The following is a 14,489-nucleotide window of genomic DNA, read 5'->3' as shown; positions in this document are numbered from 1 at the left end:
CATGAACTCATACATACAGTAGCTGTATAAATTAAGGACATACTATAGTATGTATAAAAATTTAAAATATGTGTGCCCTTTGACCCAGCAATTCACTTTAACAAATTTACATTTAAAAAAAAGAAATGATGGGGTGCCTGGGTGGCTCAGTTGGTTAGGCCAACTTGATTTCAGCTCAGGTCATGATCTCAGGGTCATGGAATCAAGCCCCACATCAGGCTCCATGCTGAGCAGGGAGTCAGCTTGAGATTCTGTCTCCTCCTTTCCCTCTGCCTCTCTCCCCATACATGTGCTCATGTGCACGCTCTCTCTCTCTCTCTCAAATTTTTTAAAAAAGAAAAATATATGTATACATATGTTATACCATTGTTTTTAATGAAATAGAAATAATTTATCCATTGGGACACCTGGGTGGCTCAGTCAGCTAAGTATCTGACTCCTGATCTATTCAGTTCAAGTCTTGATCTCAGAGTCATGAGGTCAAGCCATGCATTGGGCTCCATACTGGGTGTGGAGCCTACTTTTAAAAAAAGAAAGAAATAATTTATCCATTAATAGACTATTGGTTATATAAACATCATTACATACAAAAAATGAAATATAGAGTAGCCTTTCAAGAGAATTGAGATAAATGTATTTTGCTGACAGCGTATTTGAAGTTAAAAATAGAGAAATGTTTGTAATATGATTGACCCCATCTTAAAGAAAAATGGCATGTTTGTGTACATATGTAGGTGTAAAAATAAGAGAAGTTTAAAAAAATAAGTTTTATGAAAGATTATTACATTTTTCCTTAATTTTGAATTATAAATGTAAGATATGTTATAGACATTAAAACAACATGGAAGTATATAGGATAAAGTTGGAAGTCCTCTTTTACTCAAACTCAAAGAGGCAAGCATTTTTAAGGCTATGGTGTATCATTTATAAGGTTTGCATTTCTCTTATTGCAAACTGTATTAGTTTTCTGGGGTTGCTCTAACATAGTACCACAGCCTAGATGGCTTAAACAAAAGAAATTTTTTGTCTCACGGTTCTGGTAGCTTGAAGTCCAAGATCCAGGTGTTGTTAGGGTTGGTTCCTATTGAGGGCAGTGAGGGGAGATCTGCCCCAGGCCGCCTTCTTGACTCATAGGTGGCCATTTTCTCTCTGGGGCCCTTCACCTTGTCTTCTCTCCATATATGTCTGTGTGCAGATTTCCTCAGCCAACAAGGACACCAGTCATGTTGAATTAAGATGTACCCTAATGGCATCATTTTAACTTCATTACCTCTGTAAAGATTCTATCTCCAAAGAAGGTCACATTCTGAAGTCCAGCAAGTTAGGATTCCACCATATGAATTTTGGAGGGAAACAGTTCAACTCATAACACGAATAGAGTTGAGGATATTGTCATATGTTTAAGAGCCATTTGTAATTTCTTCTGTTTTCCAACTGTTTATTCTTGTCCTTTGCTCATTTTTTTCTGGAGGATTGTTGTCCAACACTGGAAAAAAATTAATGATCTTTATTCCAGAGGTTTGTGTTGCCACCTTAATCGTATACTAAATTCCTGTATTATTTACGTCTCATTTGGCACATTTTTTATCCTGTTACATTGGTCTCTGTCTATATATGTGCCTATTTCACACCCCTTTAATTATTGAAGATTTATAACATGTTTTAATATTGAGTAGGGATTATCTCCCCTCACTGATATTTTGTTGTTGTTGTTTTCCTGGTACTTCTGTTCATTTTTCCATATAAGCTTAGAATCATCTTATCTAGGTTGAAATTTTTCAGGGGTTTTTTTTGGGGGGGGGGTTGGAGGGAAGGTTACATTAAGTTTATTAATTAGGTTAGGGAGTATTGACATCTTCATGAAAACTGCTCTTCCCATCTAAGAACACGTTGTATCTTTCTATATGTTCAGGTTCAGTTTTATGTTTGTCAAGAATCAAAACATTTTAATCATCTAAGTTTTATATCTTTTTAAGCTTGTTCCTAGGTATTGCATTGTTTTGTTACTATTATGAATGGGGTTTTCTCTTACAATGTATCTTTTTACTGGTGGTTACTTGTACATAGAAAGACTATTGTTTTCTGCCTATGAATTTTTATTTCTGTGATCATACTGAATTCTCATTTATAGTAATATTTAAATTGATTCTCTTGATTTTTTTACACCCAAGATTATCTGCAAACAAAAATGGTTTTTCCTCTGCCTTTCTAATCATTATACCTCATGTTGCTTTTTCTTGTCTAATTGCTTTGGCTGATAATTCCAATATGATGTTAAATAACAGTAGTATACTAGGCCTCTTTCTCATTTTGGCTGGCCAACCTTCTGTGTTTCCCTATTAAGTAAGATAATAGCTTTGGACTACAAATTTTATCATGTTGAGGAAATAGCCATTGATTCCTATTTTAATAAATGTTTTTATCAATAATGAGTTGCATATGATTGCCTCTTCAACAGAAATAGAAGTGACTATCTGGTTTTTGTATTTGATTTATTAAAATGACAAACTATATTAATATATTTCCTAATATTGAATCATCCCTGTGTTCCAGGATTAAACTCAGCTTGGTCATGACCTATTATTATTTTTCCTTTTTTTAAGTTGAGATATATTTGACAGATAAAACATTAAATTAGTTTTAGGTGTATAACATGATTTATTATTGGTATGTATTGTGAAATGATCACAAGTCTAATATTCATTACCATACACAATTACAAAATTTGTTTTTGTTGTGATGAGAACTTTAAAAATCTCTTAGCAACTTTCACATGTACAATACAGTATTGTTAAATATAGTCACCACGCTGTTCATTATATCCCTATGACATTTATAACTAGAAGTTTGTACATTTTGACCCCCTCACCTATTTTGCCCATCCCCCACCCCCACTCTGACAATCACTAATCTATTTCCTTATCTGTGAGATCAGTGTTGTTTTATTTTAGGTCCACATATAAACGAGATCATAGAGTATTTGTCTTTCTGTCTTACTTCGTTCACTTAGCATAATATCCTCAAAATCCATTCATGTTGTTGCAAATGGCAGGATTTCCTTCTTTTTATAGCCAAATAATATATCACTTTACATACACAAAGACACACACATACACGCACACCACATTTTTCTTATCCATTCATTTATCCATCAGTGGACACTCAGGTAGTTTCCACGTCTTGAGTATTGTAAATAGTGCTGCAGTGAACGTGAGGACATAGATACCTTTTCAAGTCAATGTTTTTGTTTCCTTTGGATAAATACCCAGAGGTAAAATTCTGGATCATATGGTAGTTCTTTTTGTAATTTTTTGAGGAACCGCTGTACGTTTTCCATAGTGGCTGCACCAATTTACATTTCCCTCAGCAGTGCACCAAGGTTCCCTTTTTTCCACATCCTTGCTAACACTTATTATTTCTTGTCTTTTTGATAATAGCCATTCTGACAGGTACAGGATGATATCTTATTGTGGTTTTTATTTTCATTTCCCTGATGATTAGTGATGTTGACCTGTTGGCCATTTATATTTTATCTTTGGAGAAGTGTCTCTTCGGAGCCTCTGTCCATTTTCTTAATTGCATTGTTTGGTTTTTTGCTGTTGAGTTGTATGAGTTCTTTATATCATTTGGATATTAACCCCTTATCAGATATATGATTTGCAAATATTTTTTCCTAAGCTATGGGTTGCCTTTTCATTTTGTTGATGGTTTATTTGCTGTGCAGAAGCTTTTTAGTTTCATGTAGTCCTACTTGTTTACTTTTGCTTTTGTTGCCTTTGCTTTTGGTGGCAAATTCAAAAAACGTTACCAATACTGATCTCAAGATGCTTGCTGCCTGTGTTTTGTCTTGGAGTTTTATGGTTTCAGATCTTAGCATTTGATCCCTTTTGAGTTAATCTTTGTGTATGGTGTAAGAATGGAGCCAAGTTTCATTCTTTTGCGTGTGGCTGTCCAGTTTGCCCAACACCCTTTATTGAGGAGACTGTACTTTCCCCATTGTATATTCTTGGCTCCTTTGTTATAAATTAATTGACTATATGTTTATGATTTATTTTTGGCCCTCCATTCTGTTCCAGTGATCTGTGCATCTGTTTTTATGCCAGTGTCAAACTGTTTTGATTACTGTAGCTTTGTGATGTCGTTTTTTTTTTTTTTAAAGATTTTATTTATTTGACAGAGAGAGAGACAGCCAGCGAGAGAGGGAACACAAGCAGTGGGAGTGGGAGAGGAAGAAGCAGGCTCTTAGTGGAGGAGCCTGATGTGGGGCTCGATCCCAGAACGCTGGGATCACGCCCTGAGCTGAAGGCAGAGGCTTAACCACTGTGCTACCCAGGCGCCCCAAGATGCAAAAATTCTAAACAAAATTTTGGTAAATCAAACCTAGCAACATATGACAATCATGGCTAATTGGGTTTTATTCCAGGAATGCAGTGTTGTTGAGCATTCAAAATCAATGTAATTCACCATATTACCAGACTAAAGAAGAAAAACCATATAATCCCCTCAATAGATGCAGAAAAAAAATTTAGTAAATTCAACACCCATTCCTATAAAAACTCTCAGCAAACTAAAAATAGAAAGACTTTCCTGATAAAGGGCATTTATAAAAAGCCCACAGCTGACATCATACTTAATGACTGAATGCTTTTCCCTGAAAGTGGGAACATGACCAGGATACAGGCTCATACCTTGTCCGGGCAACACTGTGCTGGAACCACAGCCAGTGCAGTCAGGAAGAGAGATAAATAAAAAACATTTAGACTGGCAAGGAAGAATTAACACTTATTCACAGGTGACAAGATCTTCTATGTAGAAAATCTAGAACCTATAAAAACCTGCTATAATTAATGGGTGAGTCTATCAAGGTTGTAAGTACCGTAAGATCAATGTACAAAAACCAATTATATTTTTATAAACTGGCAACAATCAGAAAATGAAATAAAAACACCATTTTCAAATGCATGAAAAACATGAAATACTGAGAGAAAAATCTGACAACAGATGTGAAAGTCCCGTGCAACTGAACACCACACATTGCTGGGAAAAATTAAAGACATAATCAGAGGAGAGATGGACCATGTCTGTGGGTTGGAAGATGTGATATCGCTAAGATCAATTCTTTCCAAACTCATTTGTAGATAGGATGCAATCTCAGCCAAAACCCTAGCAGGCTCTTTTGTCTTCCTTAAATGTTTGATGGATTTCCTTTCCCAGGAAATGCAAGCTCATCTGCAGGGTCAGAAAAGAGATCGGAGGTGCCTCTTGAACAGGGAAGGGCCATGAGGAGTCTCTCACGGGCGATGGCTGTACGTAAGGTCACCATCCTACCTGTGGCGATGATCTCAGGTGTGTGTTTATGTCAAACTGGTGATCTGGACCCTTAAACATGTTCAGTGTGTTGTCTCAGGCCATTTTAAAATATTTTGAATTGCAGCTATTAGATGAAATTTTATCCTGAATTTTTCAGAGCAGAAATCATGGGTGTTTTCCTTGTTGTAACATAAAATTATAGCCATAATTTATAAGAAGAACGTAACATTCTCAAATTATTTTAGCAATTAGAGATTTAAAATTAATCATACAAATGTATTCAGTGCAAAACTGTAATGATAATTAAAAAAGTCAGAGTTTGCAGGGGTTTGGGGGGAGGGCTGAATCAGTGGAGCCGGGGGATTTGGGGCAGTGGAATTCATGCAGCACTGTGCATTTGCTACATCTCACAGCTCTTTACGTGAGTGAGGCTTATATGCAAAAGGAAAAAGTGAGTGAGGAAGTTGGGGATTGCAGGGCGGCATGCAGGTATGTGACAGACCATGCAACTGTGTTACAAATACATGAAGTGACTTCCCTGGGGGCGGGGGAGGTGCAGGGTTCTTTCCTTGGGGGCTCCACAAGGAGCCCTCCCCTGGGACTCAGTACCACCTGGGAACATCTGATTTCCTGTTACTCATATTGGGTTTCTCCAAAGAGCAACAGTCAACCCTCTGTGAAAAATGGTCACAGCACTGTCAGTCAGTGGACAGCATGGGCTCAGGGCAGAGAGGACTCTTGGGGTCCACTATATGGCTCTCCCATTCTCTGGCTAGCGAGCTCAGGGTGCTCCTTCACCCTCCCTGATCCTTGGTTTCCTCATCTCTAGAATGGTGTGATGTGAGCACCTGCTTCCCAGAGCTACGGAGGGCTTTAATGAGCTAGGGCAAGTCAGCACTTGGCCACTGCCTGCAGGTAAGCCCTCGTAAGGTGTGAGCTCTGAGGAGTTGGTACAGAAGGCATACCCCATCACCCCAAGAGATTTCATTTCTTTACCCACTCATCCAGCCACAGACCCATTTGCCCACCCACTCATCCATCCACCCATTAACCTACCCATGCACCCATACACCCACTATCCATCCACCCCCCCGTTCACGCATCCACCCACCCACCCACCTACCCATCCATTCACTGTCCAACCATCCACCCATACCCCCACCCCACCTATCCATCCCCCCACCCATCCATTCATCCAGCCACCCACCCACTATCCATCCATCCACCCACCCACCCATCTACCCACCCATCCATCCATCTCTTTACCTACCTATCCACCCATTCATCCATTCATCCATCCGTCCATCCGTCCATCTGTCCATCCATCCATGCATCCATCCATGCATCCATCCATCCACCCATCCATCCACTTTGGATCTTACCATCCAACCATCCATCCATCCACTCATCATCCACCCATCCCCCATCCTCCCCCATCCCTCCCTTCCTCCCTCCCTTCATCCCTCCCTCAACCACCACCCAGACACCCAGAAGAAAAGTTACTGAACACATCTACTGTGAAGCTGGTCCATGGAGGAGCCCACATAGGCTGCTGCCCTCGAGGCACTTAAGGCAAAAAGGCCAGGAATGGTACACTTTGTGGCCAGGGTAGTGAAGACAATGGTCAGGGCAAGGGCATGACATTTGGGGAAGATCTCGAGGTGGGGGTGACTACCCAAAGGTGGCTGGTCTTCTGAAGCACAGTGGCCCTTTCCTCATGGGGAGGCCAGCCCAGTGGACACCTGTGCAGTGGAGCCCAGGCCAAGAAGCCCAAACTGCTGACTTGTCCTTTCCCCATTCTTACCCAGACTAAATACTTCTGTGCGCTTACCCGCCCAGCCTTTACATCCGTCTGAGGGGAGGGTAAGTTAACATCCTACTAATAAACCCTTGCAGTCCAAGGGCAGATGATGTGGGACCTGGAAATGCACACCCCAGATCTTTCAGCATCTTTGAAGGTGTGGGAAGTGGACATGCTGCGATGTCCGAGTTCCCCTTTCTGTTGTCTTGGGGAGGACATGGGGAGGAAGTGGGCATGGGTGCTGCTTTGTTTGCCTGCTCTTGAGTCCTCAGATGCTCGCTTGCCAGGGACTCTGTCCCTGTGGCTGGCTGGGGCTGGAGTCTCCCTGGGTGTCCATGGGCTGAGAACCCATGATTTCTCAGGGCGCACCCTCCATCTCCCTGACGAGGCTCTGCCGAGCTGTGGAGCTGGGGCTGGGCGTGGGGTCTGAGAGAGAGAGAGATTTATTTTAAGGAATTGTGGGGGCTGCAAGTCTGAAGCCTGCAGGGTGGGCCTGCATGCTGGACACCAGGGAAGAGCTGATGTCGCGGCTGCAGACCAAAGGCCATCTGGAAGCAGAATTCTTTCCTCCTGGGGGACCTCCGTCTTTTTCCTCTTAGAGCCTTCAACTGGTAGGATAAGGCCCACCCACATTATGAAGGGTGATCTATTCACATGTAAAACATACCTTCACAGCAACATGTGGACTGGTGTTTTATTGGTACCATGGCCTAGCTCTGTTGACACATGAAATTAACCCTCACACCAGGTGACTCAAAACGGGGGCTTGGCAGGCTGGGGACGCACCTGCTATCTTCAGGTCTCTCTGGCAGGTGTGAGGCTTCCTCTTTCCTTTCTTCTTCCTCCCCTCCCCCACAACCCCCATCCCCATTCCCCCCATTCCCTCCCCTACACCCTCCCCCACAAACCCTCCACTTCCTGATGAGTCAGGTTTGTGGACAGAAAGCAGTGGGACAGTCACTTTAGGCCATTTCATGACGTCTTTGTGGCCTCCTCCCTGCGGTAAATTTGTGTAGTCCTTGGGAACAGTGTCTTGTCAGGGTCAACACTGCTGGGTGTGGGGTCTGGCAGGGAGGCTCCGGGTGTCCTGGGCCCTGTGCTGGGGGTCCGCCTGTCGGGGATGGGGTCATCGTCTCCTCAACAACCTCCCGGCTGCTGCTGGGCAGGGCTGTGTCTCCACTGAGGACCGGGGGTGGGGGTCCCCGTGGGGTCCAGGGGGATAACACGCTCCAGCTGCAGAGGGGACACTTCCAGGGCAGACACTCTTCTTCCCACGTCCATCCACGTGGTAGAGGTGATAGGGGTATGTGTCTCAGTGTACCCGGCGTCTGTGGCCCTATTTGGGGACTTCCGTCCGGGACGGCGCAGAGCCTGCACCCCACTGACTCACCTGTAGGGGGCCCATGACCGCAGTGAGAGAGCCCAGCTGGCTGTGGGGGTTGACCAGGGGTGCAAGGGGGCACTGAGCATGGGAAGCTGACCCAGACTCTGCTGGGGGTGGTGGGACGACGCTGGTCCCCCCGGCCTGACGGAGCCTTCACCACCACCTTCTACGGGCTCCTTCCCACCACGCGCTCTGAGCCTCCACCCCGTGCCTGGCAGCCTGATGTCACTGTTCCTCGGGGCCCTACCTGAGACCCTGTGACAGGGCTGGGAGTGTTAGGGTCAGACCTCTGGGCCTCAGGTCAGCACTGCTGCCCCATACATAGGAGACATAGGGCTGACCTCAGACCCCAGGAGTGAACTCCCACCTTCTCAATCCAAGGGGAGAATCCCACCTTCTCAGTCCCAGGAGAGGACCCCACCTTCTCAGTCCCAGGAGAGGACCCCAACTTCTCAGTCCCAGGGGAGGACCCCACCTTCTCTGTCCCAGGGGAGGACCCCACCTTCTCCATCCCAGGGGAGGACTCTTGCCTCTCACACTCAGGGCAGGAGAGGCTGGGCTGGGTGTCCAGTGTGGCGCCAGGATTTCTCTGAACCCCACCAGGGCAGAGGAAGACTGTCATGGAAAATCAATGCCTCTGGGGGCTGCAAGAGGGCCCTCGTCCTTGGGTTTCCCCAGGGCTCGGTGCCAGCCTATTTGGCCCCACAGGGAAGTGGACAATGGGCCCATGGGCCCATCTGGCTCTGGTTTCCTAATCCCTCTTGCTCCTGGCTCAGGCCACCTGCTCGTGCCTGGGTCCCTGGGCTCTGGGGTAGAGGACAGTTGCTGGGCCTGGGGCTCGCGGTGCAGCGGGGTGGGAGAAGGGACTTCATCCCAGGCCCACAGGGAGGTGCTGGCCAAGGTGCTCACTGTCGCCGGGCACTTGCTCTGGTCATATGTCTGAGGGGAGCCTGGCTCAGGGAAACAGGGGGTCCCACACCCCCATCTGCTCGGTGTCCACCTCACCCACGATCTCAGTGATTGTCGAGATGAGTGCTGCCCACTTGCCCGGAAGCTCGGAAACCACTAGGTCATGATTTGAGGAGTCCGAGCACTCCGTTCTCCCCGAACTTCCCAGAAGATGAAGTTCTGGGCCCGCAGGGGAGGCGCCAGCCTGGGGCTGCGTCTGGGCTATTTCCCCTCCGGGACGTCCACTCCCAGCCTCCAGCCAGGCCTCCCGTGCCCCACAGGGTGTGTTTCAGTTAAGCGTCCCCTGGCTGGGCTTCCCAAGTTCCAATTACAGCTAATTCCAGAGACTGGCTCGGCCTGGGAACACGAGGGGATTAGAGGGTGTGCCGGGGCTGGGGGCCGGACATGGGGCTGCCAGTGGGAACGGGCCAAGTGGCAGAGTCCGCAGGAGATGGGGCAGCCCCTGGACCTCCCAGGAGCCCACATGTTCCCTGGCTTGGGGGCCTCGGGCCCCTGGGAGGGGAGGCTGGGGGACCAGAGTGGGAGAGAGGAGCAGGCATGGGGCAGTGGTCCTGTCTGGGAGCCCCCCTCGGGGAAGAGCCTCGTTCAAGCCTGGCTCTGTGGGGACGCTGGACAGGGTGGGCTGGGGCCGGGAGGGGCACGCGCCTGCCAGGGTGTGGTGGCACAGGACCTCCCCGCTGGGCCCTGTCCTGCTCGTCGCTGGGAGGGCGTGTGTCGGAACTGGAGTCACTGGTGCTGAGGCATCTTGAAGAGGGTTACCTTTACCGAGGGCTCAATAAAGATAAACCGCAGATAACTTGAATCAATATTTCCAAGGTGGCACCTCGGGAGCCCCTGCAGCTGTCTTCTTGATAACCTGGCAAACGCCCCACCCACCCCTCGCCCCTCCCCTGTTCTCCCCGCCTCTGCCGGTCCTGCTGGGCCATATAAGTCCTGGACCCCTGCCCCAGTTGCTCTCCCTGCTGCCCTTCTGAGCCACCATGGGGCTGCCACTAGCCCGCCTGGTGGCCGTCTGCCTGGCCCTGAGCTCGGCTGGGGGTGCAGAGCTCCAGAGAGGTGAGAGGTGGCAGGAAGGCCGGGGTGGCCTGGAGCAGACGTTCTCCCTGGGCGTGGGTGGCCCTGCTCTGCCCAGCCTCTGGGGTGCACCACTTGGGTCGGGCGTCCTGCCCCCCAGACCCTGCTGGCTTTGCGTGGAGGAGAGGAAGGAGGGAAGGTGGTCTTGGGTTCGTGCCATCCCTTTGAAGGTGATCTCCTGGCCTGAGTGCGTGTCCGGGAGGTGGTGCTTGTTGGAAACACCAGAGCTGAGCCTTTGTCCAGGGGCGTGTGGGGCAGGCAGGGGCAAGTAAGAGGGGCCGAGTGTCAGGGACCTTGGAGGACCAAGGCCAAGACGGCCTTCTGCAGCACGGGGTGCTCGGCCACATGACGAAAGGGTCGTTCCAGAAAAGACTGCTACTGTAGGATGGGGACATCTCCATCCCGTGGGGGTTGGGTGACAAAGCCACTGGAGGGGAGCTGACCTCCAATGTTTGGACACGGTGTGGGTACCGTCTGAGCGTGCGGGGACACGGTCCTGCTGGAACTGTGGGGTGGCGGGAGCAGAGGGAGGGTACGTGGATTCTGGCGGTGACAGGGTGGGGGCCGCTGGGCCGGGTGGACAGGGTGCCCAGGGTTCCGGAAAGCCCCTCTGCCCCCGCGGCCTGCCCGGCAAATGGCCTCACTCTGTGCCAGGCTCAGACGCAAGGGTATGGCAGCTGGCGATGTCCTTTTGGGGGTCTGAGACCCCCCGGGCGGGGTGACCGAGGCCAGCAGGGGCCACTCCTGCAGGACGGCCTCACAGAGGGTCCTTGGAGGGCAGCTGCCGGGCGGGGCCTTGGGACAGGCCTCCTGGGGGCCCGGGCTGCTCACCCCCGCGTGCCCCTGTTCCCCCAGAGGGCAGGAGCCGGAACCACGGCCACAGCGTCTGCAGCACTTGGGGCGACTTCCACTACAAGACCTTCGACGGGGACGTCTTCCGCTTCCCGGGCCTGTGCGACTACAACTTTGCGTCCGACTGCAGGGACTCCTACAAGGAGTTCGCGGTGCACCTGAAGCGGAGCTCGGGCAGCGACGGGGGGCCCCCCCAGCTCGAGTACATCTTGCTGAACATCAAGGACGACACCGTCTACCTCACCCGCCAGCTGGCTGTGGTCAACGGGGCCACGTGAGTGGGGCGCGAGGGGCTCCTCGGTCCTGTGGGGCGGCTACCGCCCCCTGCTGGGGCCCCAGGCAGCATCCACCTGGGACTGAGGAGCCCCCCCACCCACACCGTTACCCAGGCTCGAGTTACAGAAGGGGGTGCAGGTGGGAGCCCCTCCCGCTCCCAGGCAATTGTCCCCCATTGTCTCTGCAATAATAGGGCTCTAAGCTGCATTCCTGCCCGGAGCCTTTGTCTCCCCCCCACCCCGCCCGCCCCATCTCTGCGGGGTGGGTCCAGGCCCACGGAGCAGAGCTGGAGCGAGCTAGCGCCTGGGCCAGCCCGGGTTAGGGGTGGGCAGAGCCTGGCTCTGAGGACAAGGCCCTGAGGGGGGGTGCGGACAGGGACACAGGCAGGCAGGGGGTGGAGGGCCCCAAGGAGCCCAGCCAGCCCAGGTGGCCCAGAGGGCGGCCACGCTGTCTGTGACCCCGGCATGGCTGCCTGGGAGCCGAGGCCACCCCACCCACCCGACACGCAGACTCAGGCCCGCCTGGCAGGGGGATGGCGGAGGGCCTGCCGCGGGGGGTGGCTGTGTGGGCTAGCGTGTGACTCTCGCCCGGCACCCCTGCCCCAGGGTCAGCACGCCGCACTACAGCTCCGGACTGCTCATCGAGAAGAGCGACGCTTACACCAAGGTCTACTCCCGAGCTGGACTCACCCTCATGTGGAACCGGGAGGACTCGCTCATGGTGGGTGCAGCCCCCACGTGGGCCCGGGGGCTGGGTTCCACCACCAGGCCTCCGGGAACCTGGGAGAGCACGGGACCCTTGTCACGAGGGGTTCTGCCGTGGGCTGGCAGTGCTGTGGGGGCGCGGATTCGCAGCCGAGGTGCGGCCGTGCAGCCCGCCCAGGGAGCGGCCCCTCGGGCCTGGGGAGCCAGGCTGGCCTCTCCCCATCCCAAACCCCTCCTGGTCCTCAGTGACCCCTGGTGCCAGGACAGCCTGGGCTGACCGCAGCCCTCTGGCCACCCCCGACGCCCGCTCAGAGGAGGCGCTGAGGCTGGCCGTGGGAGGCTTACCCTGGCTGCCACGGCCTGTGGTCTTGCGGTCCCCCAGCCCCTCACCTGCACCTGCCTCCTCTTCCCCCAACAGCTGGAGCTGGACAGTAAGTTCCAGAACCACACGTGTGGCCTCTGCGGGGACTACAACGGCCTGCAGACCTACTCCGAGTTCCTCTCTGACGGTGAGGGCCTCCTCGGGGGCATGGCGGGCGGGGCGGGCGTGCAGGCTCTGGGCGTCCCCCGCTGACGGGCCGTGTCCCCAGGCGTGCTCTTCAGCGCCCTCGAGTTTGGGAACATGCAGAAGATAGACAAGCCCGAAGTGGTGTGCAACGACCCCGAGGAGGTGCCGGCCCTGGAGTCCTGCTCGGAGCACGTGAGTCGCTGGCCGGGACCCCTGCCCGCGGGAGGAGCCGTTCCGGGCCAGGGGTCTACGGACAACGCGGAGAAGAGGCGGGCATGTGCCGGCCTCACCGCGCTCCCGTGTGCGTCTGCAGCGCGCCGAGTGCGAGAAGCTGCTGACGGCCGCGGCCTTCGCGGACTGCCTGGGCCTGGTGCCGCTGGAGCTGTACGTGCAGGCGTGCGCGCGGGACCGCTGCCAGTGCCCGTCGGGCACTTCCTGCGTCTGCAGCACCCTCGCCGAGTTCTCCCGCCAGTGCTCCCACGCGGGCGGGCGGCCCGGCAATTGGAGGACCTCTGAGCTCTGCCGTAAGAGCCGCGCTGCTGCCAGGGTGGGTGGGGAGGTGGGCACCCATGGGGCCCTGAGTGTTGGGGGGCCTCTGGGGGCAGGGCGGCCCAGCGCCCTGGCCCGGGAGGAGCCGCATCTGTGCCCTGCTCCCTGGCCCGTTGCACTCCCCTCCCCTCGGTGTATGTGCCCACTGTGCCCGCTTAGGGGCCTGCCTTTGCCCTTCTAGCCAAGAGCTGCCCCGGGAACATGGTCTACCTGGAGAGCGGCTCGCCCTGCATGGACACCTGCTCACATCTGGAGGTCAGCAGCCTGTGTGAGGAGCACCGCATGGATGGCTGCTTCTGCCCGGAAGGTGTGTGCTGTGGAGGCCGTGGGGCAGGGGGTGGGGGTGGGGGCGGTGCCCCGATGTGGCCCCCTCAGGCCGGTGCACCCAGGGACCCAGGGGCAGCTGTGCGGGGGGTGGGTGCAGCAACAGTGCCGGAAGCGAGGAGCGGTGTCCCTTTCCCTGGAGAATGCCGAAGACCCCCCAGCATACACACTGGTGGCTTTGGGGAGTCTCGCTGGGGGGGACACCTTCTCGGTCATCACTCTGTGGGCATATGTCCTGCTGCCCCACTCACGGAGCCTGGAGGCCCCCAGGAAGGTGGTCTGGAGCCAGGCTCCCACAGCATGGGGAGGGGACACAGGTGTTGTCCAAAGGACCAGAGGCACCTGCGGGGATAGCCCCACGTTCCGCATGCCGGCCCGGGGCTGTGGCCCCACCAGCGGGAGCACCGGTGTGGGGGTTCCGGCCTTTCGGAGGCCGGCCGACTGTAACATCGCGTCCCGCACCATCCAGGCACCGTGTACGATGACATCGCAGGCAGCAGCTGCATCCCCGTGAGCCAGTGCCACTGCAAGCTTCACGGGAGCCTGTACTCACCTGGCCAGCAAATCAGCAGCGACTGCGAGGAGTGGTGGGTCCGGGGCCCAGGGCTTGGGGGTGGCACGGCTGGGTGGCAGGGCTGGGGGTACAGGGCTGGGGTGGCACGGCTGGGGCCAGCAGGCTGGGGTGGGACGGCTGGGGCTGGGAGCTGGGGGTGCAGGGCGGGTGGCAGGGCTGGGGGG

General features: G+C 52.7%; 1 protein-coding gene across 1 annotated transcript in view; it reads left to right on the top strand.

The window, feature by feature from the left end:
- Window positions 1-10,444: 10,444 nt before the first annotated feature.
- MUC2 (mucin 2, oligomeric mucus/gel-forming) overlaps window positions 10,445-14,489 on the top strand; it is a 25,465-nt gene continuing 21,420 nt past the window's right edge. The window contains 8 exon segments of the mRNA XM_034644859.1: window positions 10,445-10,520; window positions 11,394-11,664; window positions 12,272-12,386; window positions 12,789-12,879; window positions 12,961-13,070; window positions 13,192-13,402; window positions 13,609-13,734; window positions 14,221-14,338. Of these exon segments, the coding sequence (XP_034500750.1) occupies window positions 10,445-10,520; window positions 11,394-11,664; window positions 12,272-12,386; window positions 12,789-12,879; window positions 12,961-13,070; window positions 13,192-13,402; window positions 13,609-13,734; window positions 14,221-14,338 (1,118 nt within the window).

Source organism: Ailuropoda melanoleuca, chromosome 16 (assembly GCF_002007445.2).
Source record: "Ailuropoda melanoleuca isolate Jingjing chromosome 16, ASM200744v2, whole genome shotgun sequence".
NCBI classification, from domain to species: Eukaryota; Metazoa; Chordata; class Mammalia; order Carnivora; family Ursidae; genus Ailuropoda; species Ailuropoda melanoleuca.
Note: the sequence above shows the minus strand (reverse complement) of the source record. Positions and strands in the feature narration are given on the sequence as shown.